The following is an 18,426-nucleotide window of genomic DNA, read 5'->3' on the forward strand; positions in this document are numbered from 1 at the left end:
TTCAGGCTCCAATGTAAATTGGAATAAACTGAAAATATTCAATGAAGCTAAAAATCACATACAACCCAGTCTAGGGATATTACCCTCACAGGTAATACCCCAAAGAAACTGTCACATCTATGTAAGGTATCATGAACAAAAATGTTCACTGCTGGAATACTTGAAATTGGAAAAAATTAGAAACAACCTAAATGCAGATCAAGAGAAAAACTGATAAATTGTATATGTTCACAAAATGGAATACTGCACAACATTTGACTGACTTGCAACTACATGGATATTATCACCAAAAAAACCCCACAATGTTACAGGAAAAAAAGAAGTTGCAGAATAATATGAATAGTATACTATTTAACTGAGCTTTAAAACCTAAAAAATACTAAATATTATAAACAAATACACAAAGAGTAAACTTTTTTTTTTAAATGGGTATAATACACAATAAATTCTGGATAGCACTTAACTCTAAGAAAAGAAGAGAATGATATTAATAATCCAAAAAGGGCTTAAAATTACATGTATGGACTCAACGTCTATGGGGCACAATATTCATAAATTGAAGTCCTGACCCTAATGTGATAGTATTTGGAGGTGAGGTCTTTAGGGAGTAATTATGTTTAGAGGAGGTCATGAGAATGGGATCCTTATGATGGAATTAGTGTCCGTGTAAGAAACCAGAGACTTCCCCTTCTCTCTTTCTTTCCCTCCCTGCCATGTGAGGATGCAGCAAGAAGGCCACCCTGTGTAAGACAGGAAGAGAGCTCTCACTGGGATCCATGCTGGCACCATGATCTTAAACTCCCTGCCTCCGGAACTGTGAGAAATAAACGTCTGTTGTTTCAGTCACCCAGTCTATGCTATTTTGTTATGGCAGCACGAGCTGAAACAGTTAAACGTTATATTTTTCAACTGGTAAAAAATAACAAAAAACTAAAATCCAGATTAAGTGAATGACATAGCATGGCAGTTCTCAATTAGAACACACTAATAAGATACTAGTTCTCAGAGAACAACTTTAAGACTATTATCCTATATATAATTCTATTTTTTTAAAAAAAAACTGACTTTCTCTTCTTCAAAACAATCAGTAATCAGGTTCTGACAAATCTTTTTGATGTCAGAGACACTCAGTCCATTTGGAACGCCATCCCTACTGTTCTGAACCAACGCATAGCCTCTCTCACTAGTCTTTTCACCTCTGGCCTATTTTCTCTCCAATTTCCAAATTCACCCTGTGTACCAAGAGCAAACCAGAAACTTCAGTTTTTTTGTTGTTGTTGTTTGTTTTTTTGTTTGTTTTTTTAAAGAGACGGAGTCGGCTGGGCGTGGTGGCTCACGCCTGTAATCCCAGCACTTTGGGAGGCTGAGGGATCACGAGATCAAGAGTTTGAGACCAGCCTGGTCAATATGGTGTAACCCCATCCCTAATACAAAAATCTCTAAAAATACAAAAATTAGCTGGGCATGGTGGCACATGCCTGTCGTCCCAGCTGCTCAGGAGGCTGAGGCAGGAGAATCGCTTGAACCCAGGAGGCAGAGGTTGTAGTAAGCCGAAATCACGCTACTGCACTCCAGCCTGGATGACAGAGTTAGACTCCGTCTCAAAAACAAAAACAAACAAACAAAAAAAGAGATGGAGTCTTGCTCTGTCACCCAGGTGGGAGCACAGTGGCACGATCACAGTTCATTGCAGCCTCAAACTCCTGGGCTCAAGTGATCCTCCTACCTTAGCCACCTGAGTAGGTGGGGCCACAGGTGCAGGCCACCATGCCCAGCTTCAAGAGCAAATCAATCTACATAAAATGTTACTTTGGTAATGTCACTTGTTAGCTCCTGGAATTTAACTCTTTGACAGCAGCCACTGCTGAACAATACAATGAAAACTCCTTAATCTAGCATGTAAAGGTCTTTAAGCCTGGCTCAAAGCTGTTATTTCTAACTGTACCTTCCATTACTCTATACAAATGGCTCCCTCTAGCCAAACTGCTCTATTCAAAGCCCTGCATGGGCTTTGCTCATTCTCACCTCTTCTTTGGTCATCCTGTGTCTCCTGTTTGGAATGCCATCCTCTCTAACACCACCTTTCTCACGGTATCTAAATTTTAGTTGTCTTCTAAGACCTTGCCACACAAGTCTTATCTAATCCATAAATCCCTCCTTAACCAATACACTCTAATTTAGACTCATTCATTCAATCAATCAATATTTATTGGATGCCTAGCATGTGACAGGAGACACAGTTCTAGGGGCACTCACAGAATGCCTACATATATACTACACATGAATTAAATACTGTTTTGCTCTTTTTGTTAATGTATATGTCAACCTCAACTACATTATGTGCTTCTTAAAGACAAGGAGTTCATTTATCCCACAGGGAAATAACATAGTACTTTGTGTTTAGGGTTCAACATTCTCTGGCTAAATGAATTTTGAAATAAGTTATAATCTTCTAATTTTTTGACACAAAATAATCAATGCCTATCCTTGGAACTTTGAACAATTACAGCATTTTCTTGTGATGTATATATACATCCATACAAGAAAAATGGACTTGGAGTCAGAAGGTCTGTGTGGAACTTGGGCTCCACTGTGCACCACCTCTGGCCATATTACTTTCTTTGTACATTAATCTCCATAAAATGAGAATATTTACACCTACCTGTGAAGATGTTCATGACTGTTATGAGGCATAAGTAAATTAGAAAAAGACTTATTTTATTGTGCTAGAAGCATGCCTCACACTCATTCATGAATCCAACAAACTTTTACTAGGTTATTTTCAACAGATGCCAATATCCTCACTTCCCACCAGAAGAGCTAATAAAGATCTGTTTCCTTTCTTTTTTTTTTCCTTTGAGATACGGCCTTGCTCTGTCACCCAGGCTGGAATGCAGTGACAATCACAGCTCACTGCAGGCCTCAATCTCTGAGACTCAGGTGATCCTCCTGCCTCAGCCTCCCAAGAAGCTGGGACTACTGGCATACGTCCACATGCCCGGCTAATTTTTTATTTTTTATTTTTTTGTAGAGATGGGATTTCGCCATGATACCCAGGTTGGAAGATCCATTTCCTTTCTGCTAGGTGACGGAAATGCTGTCTTTGACTAGTAAATGAAAGAAAGGAATACCTACAGAAATATTCAAATATCCAATTAAAATATTTGAATTACATATTAAATAATCTCAAGGCCATAAAATTATATTTTTAAAATGTCTTTATTCTATTTATCATATAAGGCACAAACGTTAGGTATTTATAACCTTGCTAAAAGCACCAATGAAAATGGGATTTGGAAAAGAATAGAGAAATTAACAAAATTGCTAATTATAATAAATATGATCAGGAAAACTTTGAATTCCTCTTTCATAAAATCATTTTTCATATTTGACTTCCTGTTTGAAGCAGGATACGTGGGAATTCATTATTGATCAACTAGCTAGCCTACCTGGTTTTTCAGAAGAATTATCAACCTCTGTTAGGAATCCTTGCTGCTCCTGCTGGATGCAGTTGCCCACAAGAGAAGCAGCTGCTTTTAAAATCAATTTTAGATTGACTACAATTTGGAGCCTACCCTTGGGACCTTCATTTGGAGCTCATATTTTAAACCACAATTTGGTCTCTATCCTCATTGTCTTTATATACAAGGCTCATCTCTCTTAATCCACAGTGGCTTGAAATCTCTCATTATCTCTCTGTTTCAGCTACCTGAGAAGTCTACTGCCCATCTTTGACGTCCACCCCAGAAAGATAATTTCAAGTAGACCATCTAGCCTACATTATAGGGCTCCTCATATACCCTCTAAATTTAATGATACTCAGTCTAGCCATTTTTACATGACATGGCAACAAACAGAAATGTGTACATTTACCATTCAGTTTACAGGCAAAATCTTACATTAGGTACAGTTTGACTATTTTTATTTGACTATTGTTCCCTTTATTTTTCTTTCTAAGTCACCTTTTCTATACCATAACATAAAATTTAGGTAATTACTATATAATGCTTAAGATTATAGGCTCTGGTGTGACACTAGTTCAAATCTGGGCTGCACTGGTTATTAGCTATGTTAACTTAAAAAAATTACTAATATTTTCAGGCCCCAAGAGCAAAAACCATCACTACTGCTTCACGGGTTTTTGTTATTAAATGAGTTAGCACAAGTAAAACAGAAAAGCACCTAACATGAATTCTGTACAAATCCTGCATTTTTAACATGGAGTAACAGTAACGCTAGTTATTGGAGTAATAAGCTATAAATATACTTTCAATGCTTAATAAGACTGAGCAAGTATCATTTTGGTTAGTAGGCTCTTTTGAGCTTGAAAAATTATAAACACAACTTCCTCAGTTGTCTCCGCAGCTAGTCTGCAAAGATAAATATTTATAGATTTTTCTCCCTCAAGTTTATTATTTTAATACAGAAAGTGGTTACTAGAAAAAGTGTGGAAAGTAAGGAAAAGTGAAGGGGGGGAGGACATGCATATTTCCACTATATACACTATGTGATATATTTACTTCCAAGAGTTTTGTAACAAAAATGTAATTTTTAAAATCAGTTATATAAAATTAAATCCTACCATTTCTACCTACCAGTACCATGAAAGTATTTTTCCTTGTTGGTTCAGCCTTTGACAATATAATTTTTAATAGCAGCATAATATTTCAAGTTGAATTCATATATTCTAAAGCAAACCTGGGCAGGACTTTCTTGTGACAACTGCAAACATACTTGCCATAAAAGAATAGTGATGGGGGGCCTAGGTGAAGTGGCTCACACCTATAATCCCACTGCTTTGGGAGGCTAAGAGTTCAGGAGTTCAAATCTGGGATAAGGACCAGGACTTCAAGACCAGCCTGGGCAACACAGTGAGGCTCTATCTCTAAAAAAATTTAATTTAAATTAAAAAAAGAAAAAAGAATGTCAGTCAGGATCCACAGTCATGGGAGTGCAAACTTTTTCTACAGCACACACACTGGCATCTTTCTAGCGCTTAGTATAGTCAAAACAATGATGGTACCACTAAGCTAATAAATACAGGAAGAAAAAATATTGAACAAAGTTGTGGCTTCAACTTAAATGTTAATTTTCATTAAGAAGCACTTCCAATTTTTCACTAAGACCAACTAACAACTTCAATCAATATATAAAATATACATGTTTGCATTCTGACTTAAGGCAAGTCAACCTAAATTCATCCACAGTAAGAAAAATTCATAGATGTGCCTATGTTGAAACTTAAATTTTCCATCTGGTAGCTTAAGGATACTTTAGGTTATCAGAGATTTTAAAAGTACATATAACACACATTTACTGAAACCTAATTATGAATTTTGCCAGATTCAACACATACTACTTTAATTGACTAACAGCAACCAGTAAAAATGTTTCATTTATTTAAAAAATCACCAGCCTGGGTAACATAGACCTCAACTGTTAAAAATTAGCCAGGCTCATTTTTAAATTTTATCCTGGCGCATGCCTGTAGTCCCAGCTACTGGGGAGGCTGCGGTGGGAGAATCACTTGAGCCAGGGAGGTCGAGGCTGCAGTGAGCAGTGATCTCACCACTGCACTCCAGCCTGGTTGACACAGTGAGACTTTGTCTCAAAAAAACAGGGAGAAAAAAAAAAAAAAAAGAAGAAGAAAAAAGAAAAGAGAACATTAGGGAAGCAGCATGATTTGATGAAAAGAGTCACTGAACTTGGAAGGCAAAAACTTGGATTCATGTCCCAGCATGGCCCTCAACTATGCAACAGCTGAAAAATTCTTTACTAACTCTAGGTCCTAACTTTAAAGTGTAGTCCTTCAATGATGTGATTCCTAGGGTCTCTTCCAGCTCTAAAGTAAAGATGCTAAGAAATAAAGATGATAATGCTACCATTATCTGGCATGCAACTGATGGCCACAGGACAGGTGACTTATTGACGTACATCAAATCCTAAACCTGTAATTTTGTTCAGCACTGTCCCAGACAGTGTGTGCTGTAGTGGGGGTGGCTGACGGGGGGCGGGCGGGGTATCGGGTAGGCACAGTGGCCACTATAATCCCATTATTTGTTATATAAATGTATTGTTTTCTTTAAAAGTAAAAAACCATAAAAAAATTCTGCTTTAGTCTTTTCTGCTACCTTGGTTCCCTATCCCTTTAACAATAACAACAACCAGATTGAAATTAAATATTTGAGTTGCTCTCATTAAAGAAACTTCCATTTACTTTCCTGGTACACAAGGAAAACGATTTTGAAATCTGCCTAGTCAACAGACATTAATATTGTCTGTTGAAATAAATATGTCTGCATAGTTATTTTAAAAAACACCATATAAAATCATGCTTAAATTCATTTATTTTGAACACATACCTATGAGCAATTAGTCTAAATATAAAGAAAAAGATGATGAATTATATGAATTTTCAAAGCACATTAAATTAGCATTGAAATTCTATGAACGTACTTTGCTAACTTTGTTAATTTTTTGTTTGTTTGTAATATGCAATGGAGGGGAAGATATATGTTGAAAATACATCTTGGCTCATTAAAAATGCAACACAGGCATATGCTCTTTTCAAACATCTTTTTAAACCAAGAAGGAGATCTTTCTTTGCCATCTTTCAAATAAACATTCATTTCTGGTCCTGATTATAAGCAAGATACAGTATAGTAAATGACAGATTTGCTATGTCTTTGAGTTAACAAAAAATAATAAACAAGGTAAGCACCAGAGTACTGTGGAACACACTGAGCTTATCAGTATTAATTTTTTACATGTTTCAACTGACTAAATGTAGCTATAAAGGGTACCCTGACTGTAAATTTAAACTGCTATGCTTATGTGAAGATTGTGTTATAAGCAGTCATTATGCTCTTTTGTAATCTCTAATGGGAAAACTAAGAAGTTTTTTTTCCTTTAAAATTAAATGCTTTAATAAAGTAAGATTTTTAGGGGAAAAAACACTCAACTTTTTAAGTTGTAAATTACTAAAAGCTGCTCTCACTAGACTTGACTATTTAGAAACTACAGTGATTAAATGCTTTCCAGAGCTTACATGTTAGTGCTTTCAACATCAAATGTACAATGAGAAACATGTCAGCACTCTGCTCTGCGAAGCTTTGGCCTTCAGTCAGCAACAGTACAGGACGGCCAGGTCCTGCACGACTGAGATAGACAGAAACGCCTTAGCAAACCAGAGCCACCAGATCCATCATTTGCTTTTGACCGCTTATGCCTACATACTTGCCCTCAACCCACATGTTTGCAAACACAACCTTCTACACATTAAACTAACAGGCTATTCCTTTGCTCCTGAATCACACAGGCCGCCTAATTAAGTTCCTAGCTAAATCTCTCCACTGAAATTACTTTCCATAGGAAAAACTGTACAGATATCCCAGTAAATTGAATAAAAAGATTGAAAAATTGTAGGAATTCTGCACACATGTGTAATTACCAAAGTAAAAGAAATATTTTAAAGTACATATTTATTGTCGACTGATTTCCAACTTATGGAAATGTACATACAAACACTTGAAAAATAAAGCTTCAAAAGTATACACTTTGTTTGGATTTTGGAATGTGTTCAAACTTGGCAGAAACTGTGGGATCCTTGAAACATCAAGGTTTTTCACTTTTTCTTCTCCTTTTTTTAAACTGCCTGTAAACTTTCATCACCAGTATTCTGCTACAGGTACAGACATGGCTAAAATGCATTGATTCATCCTAGAAGGAGGAATGTTTACAGAAATTAAGCCAGATTCACTCAAAGCAAAGCACAGGCTTCAACATGAAACCCCTACCCCCACCTAAAAGACCTTCTCAGCAGTAACTATCTAACTTATCTACGTGTCTCCTCTATTCTTCCCTTAATTCTTCTGTGTCATGTTTCTGGTTATATTATCATGTGCTTCCAACTTTTTTTCCTTTGATAAGAGTAATTTTAAGAGGCTAGTTTTTTTTTCTTACCCCACAGCAGTCTCTTAACTGATTGGTCTGAAATTCCTTTGCTCCACCTCCTAACATCTGTCACAAAAGTCAGATTACAAGTCAACCCAAAGGGGAGCAAGGAGTGTGCACATAAGAGGGAACACAAGAAAAAGGAAACACTAGTGGTTAGGGCATCACTAGAAGCCATAATATAGTTTCTATTCTTTATTTGATACAATTGTACAAAAGGACATCATGTTAGATATAACATTAGGCTGCATGTTAATTTCCTAAATAAAAATTCTCTTTAAAGATGTAAAATAATAATCCCTTTATTATTCAATATGTAGAGATTTATTAAACACTTATAAAGTAATAATTTAACATTTACAGTGAAGAAAACTAAATTTCATCTTCATTTTTAAAGTAATCTCTAATACCATCAGAAATACAGTGAAATACATTAATTACAACCCAAATTATACAATGTATGTAGCTACTTAGGTATTTTACTAAGAAAATAACTTTATCTTTGGTATTTTCTATTTTAAAAACTTAACTGTGAATTGATTTGATGATTGTGTATATAAATCTGCCAAAATTATTTCAATGGATGAAACAATGAATCAGTACCTATTTATATGCTGCCAAGGCACACCTATAATTTTTTAAATGATGATAAGAGTAGCCTAAGGCAGTGAGCAGACATCTCAGAAATCTCAGTGTAAGTGGTTTTAACTTGCAACATGATGCCAAAAAACTTAGAACAGGGAGCTGCCATCTTGCGTTCCCATGTGTGTGCACCTAATCTCAGCTGGTTCCCCTGAGACCCCCTGAGCACCAACCCTAGTCCCCTGCGCAGCCCCTTATCCACTGTGACAAGATGAAAGAAACAATCATGAATCAGGAAAAACTCGCCAAACTGCAGACAAAAGTGCCCACTGGTGGAACTGCTCACAGAAGGAAGGTGGTTAACAGAACAGCCACAGCAGATGATAAAAAACGTCAGTTCTCCTTAAAGAAGTTAGAAATCTCTGGCATTGAAGAGGTGAATATGTTTACAAACCAAGTAACAGTGATCCACTTTAACAACCCTAAAGTTCAGGCATCTCTGGCAGTGAACACTTTCACCATTACAGGCTATACTGAGACAAAGCAGCTGACAGAAATGCTACCCAGAATCTTAAACCAGCTTGGTGCAGGCAGTCTGACTAGTTTAAGGAGACTGGCTGAAGCACTGTCCAAACAATCTGTGGGTGGAAAAGCACCACTTACTACTGGAGAGGATGATGATGATGAAGTTCCAGATCTTGTGGAGAATTTGGATGAGGCTTTCAAGAATGAGGCAAACTGAAGTGAGTCAACTTCTGAAGATAAAACTTGAAGAAGTTACTGGGAGCTGCTATTTTATATTATGACTGCTTTTTAAGAAATTTTTGTTTATGGGTCTGATAAAATCTAGATCTCTAATATTTTTAAGCTCAAGTCCCTTGGACACTACAGCTCTTTTCAGTTTTTGCTTATATGCAATTCATTCTTTGCAGCTAATTAAGCCGAAGAAGTCTGTGAATAAAGTTTGAAACAAAGGTTAATAAAGTTCTTTGCCTAGTATACAGTTTTATTCTTTATTTCATTGACACCGATCTGTACACAGTAAATCACAGTGTAGTGTAACACAGGTGGTATAAAGTTCTCATGTTTGGAAAAAAAAAAAAAAACCTTAAATCAGGAAAACATTTAACTAAAGCAACAACAAAAACTTGTTTTTTGGTTAAAAGTGCTTGGTGGTTCTCTAATACATATGAGCACCTGAAAAATAATTCAGATCCAAATCTACTCCATTAGGATACTGAAGTTTCCAAAGCCTACAGAGCTTCAGCTGATTGTAATTGCTGTGAAGGGCGAGAACCTACCGTGTGCTTAATCTTGCCATCTGTAGGTGCTTTACACAACTCCAGAGCTTTTTAAGTAGGGTCAAAAGTTTATAGTATTTTTTTAAACTAATTACCCATCACAAAATCCTTTTGCTTTATGTCATCCTTGAAAAATTCTCTGAATAATTTTGGTAATATCCCATCATAAATTTTCTCAACATTAGCTCTATCCACAAATCTGTTTTACATTCATATTACAAATACAGTCTTTAATGATCAAGCAAATATTTATTCTCATATTTAGCAAAATGATTTTCTCCCAAAATAACTCCGAAAGATAGCAATTATTCTAAGACTCCTTTACAAAATCATTGGTGGCCTGCAACACAACAATCCACATAAAACATGAACTGAAAAGTATTAATAATCAGGACCTCAATCTCATCGCTACTCATGAACTCTACTACCACTGAAGATGCTCGCTCACTCCACTGTCTCACCTCTTAGTGTCCACAACAGAAACACTGAGGCATCATCTCCCGCAATTAAGATTTCGGCAAGAGAACTGGCACAGTAAGTTATACCATTTCCAGACCTAACAGATTTACATTACAAACAGATTTATACTACAATTAAATGTAACGGTAAGTTATACCATTTCCAGACCTAACAGATTTACATTACAAACAGATTTACACTACAATTAAATATATTAAAATTTCTGCACATAAAAAACTCATATATACCTAATCAAAAGGCATCTTTACCCAGCCAGTAGGTTCATCTGTAGTTCTGATTATTTTAAATTAGCAGAGATTCCAAAAATCAAAATAAGTACAAATATGCCATCTTCTAAAATTCTCTAATTCTCAAGTTTTATTTCTCTCATTTAGAGTTATCAAACTTTACTTGCAAAACTGTATCCTTAATTAACCACAGGAAATTTCCAGTAAACTGAAATCATCACCATAAATTCAGTAGGTATAATGAGAAATCATCTAAGAGTAGAATATAGTCCTTAAAAAGAAATAAGTACTTACATACAGTTATTCAGCTTATTAAAGAATTGTATTCTTAAAAATACTATATAAATCATGTAAATTTGAATTTTATTTTCAATATGCAAAAGAAATTTAATATTTAAAAGGAAACCTGCTGAGTCCTTTTTTACAACTGAATAATCTTTAGCAATACAAATGATCAACTCCTAAATTATTTTATATGTAGGAATTTGATACATTAAAACAGGTTGTCTATGTAGTATTACTCTAATTAAAAAAGCAAAGAACGCTAACCAAAGAAGAACAAGCTTAGTGGAGAAAATATGAAAAAAATTTTGAATTAATGTTTCTAATTAGCAAGGGCTTTCACAAAGACATAAAAGCAAATTTTGCTTTCCTGATTAATTAGAATACCAACACAAAGAACTAGACTCTAATTGGCAGTTCTTCTAGAGAACTAGGATGAAACAGATGCAACCAACAGTAGAATATGTGTTAATTTTTAAAAGGGCACTGAAAATCTTGTGTCATAGATATATAGATAGACGATGGTTCTTATGCTTAAACACTTTCAACAACTATAAAGGCTATGTAGCTGGTAGTATAGCAGAAATAGTTTGGCCAAAAAATACTAAACTTTGCAAAGTTTCTGTCCACTTAGCTGTAAGGTAAAATATTGACTGAGATGACCTTTGAAAACACCTAGAATTGTTCCTCTTTCTATGAATGATTCCCTAATTATCAGAGACATATTTCAATATTTGCTGTTAATTTTAATGGAAGAATTTCACAATACACTCAAAGAATACCAATTTCTTCCTCCAAGATAAAAGGAGGCACAGATCATTAATGTAAAACGAATATGCCTAAATTAAAAGAGAAAAAGAAATTAAGGAAGAAATTTGGGACAGGACCCATAACAGCACTGCAATTAAAAAGATAAGGAAAGGAAATTCTCAGGAAAGACAAATAAATCCTCCAACCTCCAAGATGAGAAACTTGCTCTTAGGGGGAAAAAAAAGATTAACATTAAAGAATAGCAAATTGAGGCGATTTAAGAAGTAAATTCAAAATACAGCAGCAAAAACTTCTGAATGCCAAATTTTAAGTACACTGATATAGTTTGGTTGTGTCCCCACCCAAAATCTCATCATGAATTGTAGTTCCCATAATCCCCATGTGTCTAGGAGGGTCCCTGTGGGAGGTAATTGAATTGGGGGATGGTTTCCCCCATCCTATTTTTGTGATAGTAAGTTATCACTGAGATCTGATGGTTTTATAAGGGGTTTCTCCCTTCACTCAGTTCTCACTCTTCTCTCGCCTGCTGCCTTGTGAAGGAAGACATATTTGCTTCTCCTTCTGCCATGACTGTTAAGTTTCCTGAGGCCTTCCCAACCATGTGAAACTGTGAGTCAATTAAACCTCTTTCCTTTATAAATTACCCAGTCTCGGGTATTTCTTCATAGCAGCGTGAGGACTAATATATACACCCATTAGTCTCAAAACAATTCTCTCAAATTCTGATATACAGACCTTTAAAAAAACAGACATCATTTACATGGCATTCTAAATTTTCTGATATTTTCATTCTTTACTAGCCACTTTCATTCTGCTGTCTCATTGTCTAAGTAAAATAATTTCAGAATGAATAACATAATAAAATGTAAGTATACTAAAGCACAAATACTTTCTCTTAAAAAAACAATTTCTAAGATCCCATTTAAGCAGAACCTAGATTTCTACACCTTGTGTTTTATCCTTCATTCCCCAGTCCCAACCATGGGCAAGCTCTTTAATTTTTTTTCCCTTGGGTTCTTCACCTAAAGCAGGCGTTTTTTTTTTTTTCCTAATTGCTTCAGTGATTACGTAAAAACAAAATGAGACAAATGGCCAAAAATGGTCTGTATAACATTTTTGCAATAAAGCATCAATGACGGAAGTCACTAAAGCTTGAGTGATCCTTAACTGTCCAATTTCCTTCTGAAACTTTACTATACATTACTACTATCTCTTGCCTTTTCTGTTTTTCCAAGTAATAATCTCTTCTTTTCTCTATTTACCCTAACCTTAAGAAACTCAAAATTCAGATGAGAAAATATTTACTGGTTCTTCTGTAAAGATGTTCTAAAGATGCAGCTATATCTTTTGGTTAAATGAAACTAATCCTGAAACTTTTTTAAAAATAAAATCCCTATATTTTAAAATAAAATCTTTGCTAAAATACATGGTTTCTTTACCTTCCTAAATGGTGTTCTTTGGTAATGTTAATAGCAGTATTAAGGGCCAGACAGGTGAGTAAAAAAAAATTACTTCTAAACTAAATGTTCCCACAAATGTTATTTTTAGATCACGTTTATAAACTAGTCATACTTTTATGTGAATTTCTTAATTATCAGGGTACTCACTGTCATTTTTTAAAAAATGAATACACTACAATTTATCCATCCTTCTGTTAGACATTTAAATTTTTTCCAGTTTTTTGCTATTTCCTCACTGTCGTTTTTGATGTATTCCATATGCCTGATTCTACCAGCCAGTTTTCTGGTTTCTAGACTTTACTCCCATATTCGTATCTTTATAATAGCTTTAATGATATGTAATTTACATGCCATACAATTCATCAATTTAAATAAAAGGTACAATAGTTTTTAGTATATTCAGAGTTGTGCAACCAATACCACAATCAATTTTAGAACATTATTACCACTATAAAAAGAAACCCTATATCCATTAGCACTCACTCCCATTTTCTCCTACTCTCCAATCCCAGCCCTAGGCAACCATTAATCTACCTTCTATCTCTACAGCATTGCCTATTCTGGACATTTCATATAAATGGAATCATACAATATATGGCCTTTATGACTGGCTTCTTTCACTAAATTTAATGCTTTCAGGGCTCATCCATTTTGTAGCATGTATCAGTATTTCACTTCTTTATATTGCCAAATAATATTCCACTGAAGTATATAGCAAGTTTTACTTATCCATTCATCAGCTGATGGATGTTTGGACTGTTTTCATTTTGGGACTATTATGACTAATGCTGCTATGAACATTCTCATATTCATGGTCCATCAATATAGAAAGTCTACTAACTAGTTTATGGTAATGGGATGATGTGGATCATAGGAAGTCTAGATATCCCCAGGAGACCAAGCCAGGTCTTTTGTAAGACCTGGGGTGACTCCTCCTTCCCTTAGAAGTCAGTCACTTCCTAGAATCCGCTTATCTTCATCCCCTCCGCCACTACCCCTCAGTTCACATCTCATCTGGATCACTTCCATAGGCTAAACCTGCCTCAGCCTCCAGTATTGCCCTCCTTTTGTCCATTTACCCCAGGACAGGGCATTCATTCTAAAATGAATGAATTGGCTTGGCATGGTGGCTCACGCCTGTGATCCCAGCATTTTGGGAGGCTGAGGTGGGCAGATCACTTGAGGCCAGGAGTTCGAGACCAGGCTGGACAAATGGCGAAACCCCGTCTCTACCAAAAATATAAAAAATAGCTGGGTGTGGTGGTGTGCACCTGTAATCCCAGCTACAAGGTGGGCTGAGGCATGAGAATTGCTTAAACCTGGGAGGCAGAGGCTGCAGTGAACCGAGGTTGTGCCACTGCACTCCAGCCTGGGCAATGGAGCAAGACTCTTGTCTCCCACCCCCCCACCAAAAAAAAAATCATTTCATTTCCCTGTATCAATCCGTCAATGAATCCCTATGGCACTCAAGATTAAAGTAAAATGGCTTACCAAGCAAAAAGGCCCTTGGATGATCTCGCCTCACCAATCTCCATAATCCTGACCTCTCGCTATTTCTGCTGCACCTATGAGGAACAACTGGAGTTCATTATTCCAAAGGCCTTGCTCCCTCTTCTCACCACTGCACCTTTGTACATGCTGCCCTCTCTGCCTGGAACTACCCCCAGTAGGTGCTTCCCCTTATGATGGAACTGTTTATTTCCTACCTTTTTTTCAATATGCCATCACCTCCACAATGACATACACTCCAAGTGAGTGAAATGTGTCTTTTCTCATTACCAGTGGGTCTAGTACAATCAATGGCATAGAGTGGATTTTCAACACTATTTGTGGCTCTCATGAGGAAATGCTATGCTTATTAGCATACTGAATAATTCCTGAGTAAGAAGGACTTTTCTAGGCTCCGGGGGTTGATAAAAAGCTGGTAAGGAAATACAAAACAAAAACCTTAACCTTGGCTTACCCCTCTACAATACATGCAAGCAACTCTCCCGTCAGGTCACATGGTTCATGATGGGACTAATATCCCTACTTCCTCACAGCCTCTAGAGTGACCAGCACTAGCCAAAATGCTGTGCCTTAATTTCAGCCCCCTGGCAAGATTGGCTCAGAAATGGACAGGTAATCCAACATGGACCAGTGAGAGTCATTCCTGTAATTTTTTTAGAGCTATCAGGAAAGATCCTTTTGAGAGGGGATTGTTGACTGTTAAAATGACATAAGGCAGAGTTGCTAATGACCTTCTCTGCCATGACATAAGGTCCTAATTGAAAAAAGCCAACACAAGAAAGTAGAGAAAAAGAGAAGGTCCTGATGACATCATTTAATTCCTTCCATCCAGACTTGCCCTGAGCCAGTTGTAGCTTTGGACTTCCCACTTACAAGAGGTAATAAGTTCCAGGTTTGCTTATACTGGTTTGAGCTGCATTTCTACACTTGCAGCCAAGGAGTCCATGACTACACATATCAAGAATCCATCTTCTTGTGTTAGTCTACCTTAGGCATTAAGAGACTACACCTATCTTTCAAGCATCTGCCATTCTGCATCACCATGTATATAGTTTAAAGCTCAGACAAAGCGTATGCCCTATTCTTAGGGATACCTTAGTAGAAGCCATAACCCCTTGCCTCCGAGCTGAGTTTCTACCATTTCTTTGGTGGGTAAAACAATGAAGGTAGGCTGCCACAGCCAGGGTAGAATCCTAAGACCCTGGGAAATTGGGACATCTGAAGCTTTCAACCTATAATGGGGAAAATGATAAAAGATAGCACAGAATTAGACCAACTGACGGGCGATCGCAATTCTGTTGCTTTCATCCTTAGAGACGTAAGGTAAATCAAAATTCATCTGTTTTCTCAGAAGTCAATTTGCTGAAATTGAAGGGTCAGGTTTGGTTGTATAGAATTCTTCCAAATTTCATGTAAGATACAGAAATACTGACCCACATACAATATACCAACTACTTCCCTATGGGTGGAGTAAATAGGATAGAACCAGTTTTCCTGAATACAGTGTTCATCAAATGTTACAAAATTGAGTGTTAATCTAAGCTAGATTTCTTGGTGACAGGAGAAGATACTGAAATTGAGACATCATCTGTGTCCTCAGTGACTGGTATAGTACAGTGGAAAGAACGATATGACCAAGAATAATCAGAAAATTGGAGTCGAGCATAGGATCTACACCAAGCAGCTTTGGGGCTTTTTCCTACTAGTTAGTTATGCCTCATAGAAATCCATTCTACCCCTTACTTCCAGGCTCTTTTTCCAAAAGAATTGACTTTGCATAACATCCTTGAGGGCTTCCCACTCACACAGGATCTTAAGAATGGGAGGCCAGTGTGAGCTCTGTGGAGAGCATGCCACACGAGATAATGGGCATCTGCAGGGGAAGGCAGAGGGCTGGGAAGATGTGGTGTACACATCTGCATCCTGGCTATGGAAGTCTCTAATGTGAATTAAGCACTGGGAACCAGTTATTAAAATTTAGGAAAAAATAGGCTGGGCTTGGTGGCTCATGCCTGTAATCCCAGGACTTTGGGAGGCCGAGGTGGGTGGATCACTTGAAGTCAGGAGTTCGAGACCAGCCTGGCCAACATGGTGAAATCCCGTCTCTACTAAAAATACAAAAATTAGCCGGGCATGGTGGCACACACCTGTAGTCCCAGCTATTGGGGAGGCTGAGGCAGGAAAATCAACCTTGAACATGGGAGGCAGAGGTTGTAGTGAGCCAAGATAGTGCCACTGTATTCCAGCCTGGGTGACAGAGCGAGACCCTGTCTCAGAAAAAAGGAAAAAAATACATTAGAAATTCCAGGTATGAAAGACTCTGCAGTTGCATTAACTTAAATCTCTCTTCCATTTAGGGAGCACAAGCAGCTGGTGATACAGAAAAGATTATGCTGCGGCCTCTTGTAGATCAAGGGAAAAGGTGAATTAAGTACAAGTGGCTAGGGAGCATTCCCAGAAAAGCCTCTAAACTAGGAAACTCATCACCCCCCACCTCTTTGTTTTCTTGGATAGTAGCAGCAAAAGTAACAACACTCAACAGAATCAGAGGCTTCCAGGAAAAGAGAAACACAGCCTTCTCTTCCACATATCCTGCCTGAACACCCTGCAGCAGTCCGTGGCCAAGGGTCAATGCTCAAGAGCTGCTCACAGTACCAGTTTTGAAAACACACTAAGCTTTAGAATTTCAGATCTTTATACCTGCAAAATGGAGATTCTGCAACAAAGCCACTGTTAATCAGAATACTCATGAGATAACAAGTTACGTTACCCCACTATCACCACCAAATGTGGTTCATCATTATTTATTATTCAAAGCCTTCCTAAAAGTGTATGATATAATTTCCTATTTTAGTAAAATATAACATTCAAAATATAATTTTCTCTTTCTCTACGACTTAAGATCTTATAGTCCTTAGGAATATCATTCTGAATATTTGATACCAACACAAAATAATGAAACCTAAGGGGTGAGAGATAAGACCAAATGTCTACTAACCCCAACAAATTAGTTAGTGTGTACATATATATGCTGATTTCTAACTTCCTTTCATGAGATTCAATTTAACAGCAATGTAAGAGATTAAAATGCTATTTATTTGAGCATCTCAATATGGGGTTCATGTTAATCCAAGTTCATTATATCCAACTAGATGTATACAGATTGATTATAAAGATTAATAAAGATATATGATCATGCATATATCAAGGACTACAAAAACAACTGCCAACAAAAAGACTGTGCAGGCAACAGGATAACCTTATTATGGGTCCTGTCTTTTCTACTAATTGATTACACGAAATCAGCCAGGCCGCAAGGCCGGGCATAGAAGCTCATGCCTTTAATCCCAACACTTTGGGAGGCCGAGGCAGGTGGATTACTGGAGGTCAGGAGTTCAAGACCAGCCTGGTCAACATGGTGAAACCCCATCTCTACTAAAAATACAAAAAAATTAGCCAGGCATTGTGGCGCACGCCTGTAATCCCAGCTACTCGGGAGGCTGAGGCAGAAGAATCGCTTGAACCCGGAAGGCGGAGGTTGCAGTGAGCCAGATCGCGCCATTGTACTCCAGCCTGGGCAAAAAGAGCGAAACTGCCTCAAAAAAAAAAAAGCAGCCAGGCTACTGGACTTGTTTCTTCCCAATCATAAAATTTTCCTGTCAAAAACCCATGATTCGTTCAATATTGCTAATAAGAGTGTCAGCTGGATACTACTAGGGTTGGTGTAATATTAAACCCAAGTGACAGGACCCACATCTGATGTGCAATGATGCTCCAGAGTGATCTCAGTGTCCCCATTTTCTAAAATACTAATGTACTCACAGTGTGTGTGCATGTGCGCACACATATGAATGAGTGTGT

General features: G+C 37.1%; 2 protein-coding genes across 28 annotated transcripts in view; one reads left to right on the forward strand and one right to left on the reverse strand.

Moving 5' to 3' along the window:
* NCOA2 (nuclear receptor coactivator 2) overlaps window positions 1–18,426 on the reverse strand; it is a 296,302-nt gene that overhangs the window by 154,944 nt on the left and 122,932 nt on the right. For 4 of the 27 annotated variants that reach the window (XR_008504328.2, XR_008504320.2, XR_008504330.2 and 1 more), the window contains exon 3: window positions 14,548–14,621. The exons of the other annotated variants lie outside the window; for them this stretch is intronic. The gene's annotated coding sequence lies outside the window, so the exon portion shown is untranslated. The remainder of the gene's footprint in view (window positions 1–14,547; window positions 14,622–18,426) is intronic. 27 annotated transcript variants of the gene reach the window in all.
* LOC129043178 (transcription factor BTF3-like) lies at window positions 2,860–9,957 on the forward strand. Its single transcript, XM_063668874.1, has one exon. The coding sequence runs from the start codon at window positions 8,807–8,809 to the stop codon at window positions 9,275–9,277; it is 471 nt and encodes a 156-aa protein (XP_063524944.1). The 5' UTR covers window positions 2,860–8,806; the 3' UTR covers window positions 9,278–9,957.

Source organism: Pongo pygmaeus, chromosome 7, assembly GCF_028885625.2.
Source record: "Pongo pygmaeus isolate AG05252 chromosome 7, NHGRI_mPonPyg2-v2.0_pri, whole genome shotgun sequence".
NCBI lineage: Eukaryota > Metazoa > Chordata > Mammalia > Primates > Hominidae > Pongo > Pongo pygmaeus.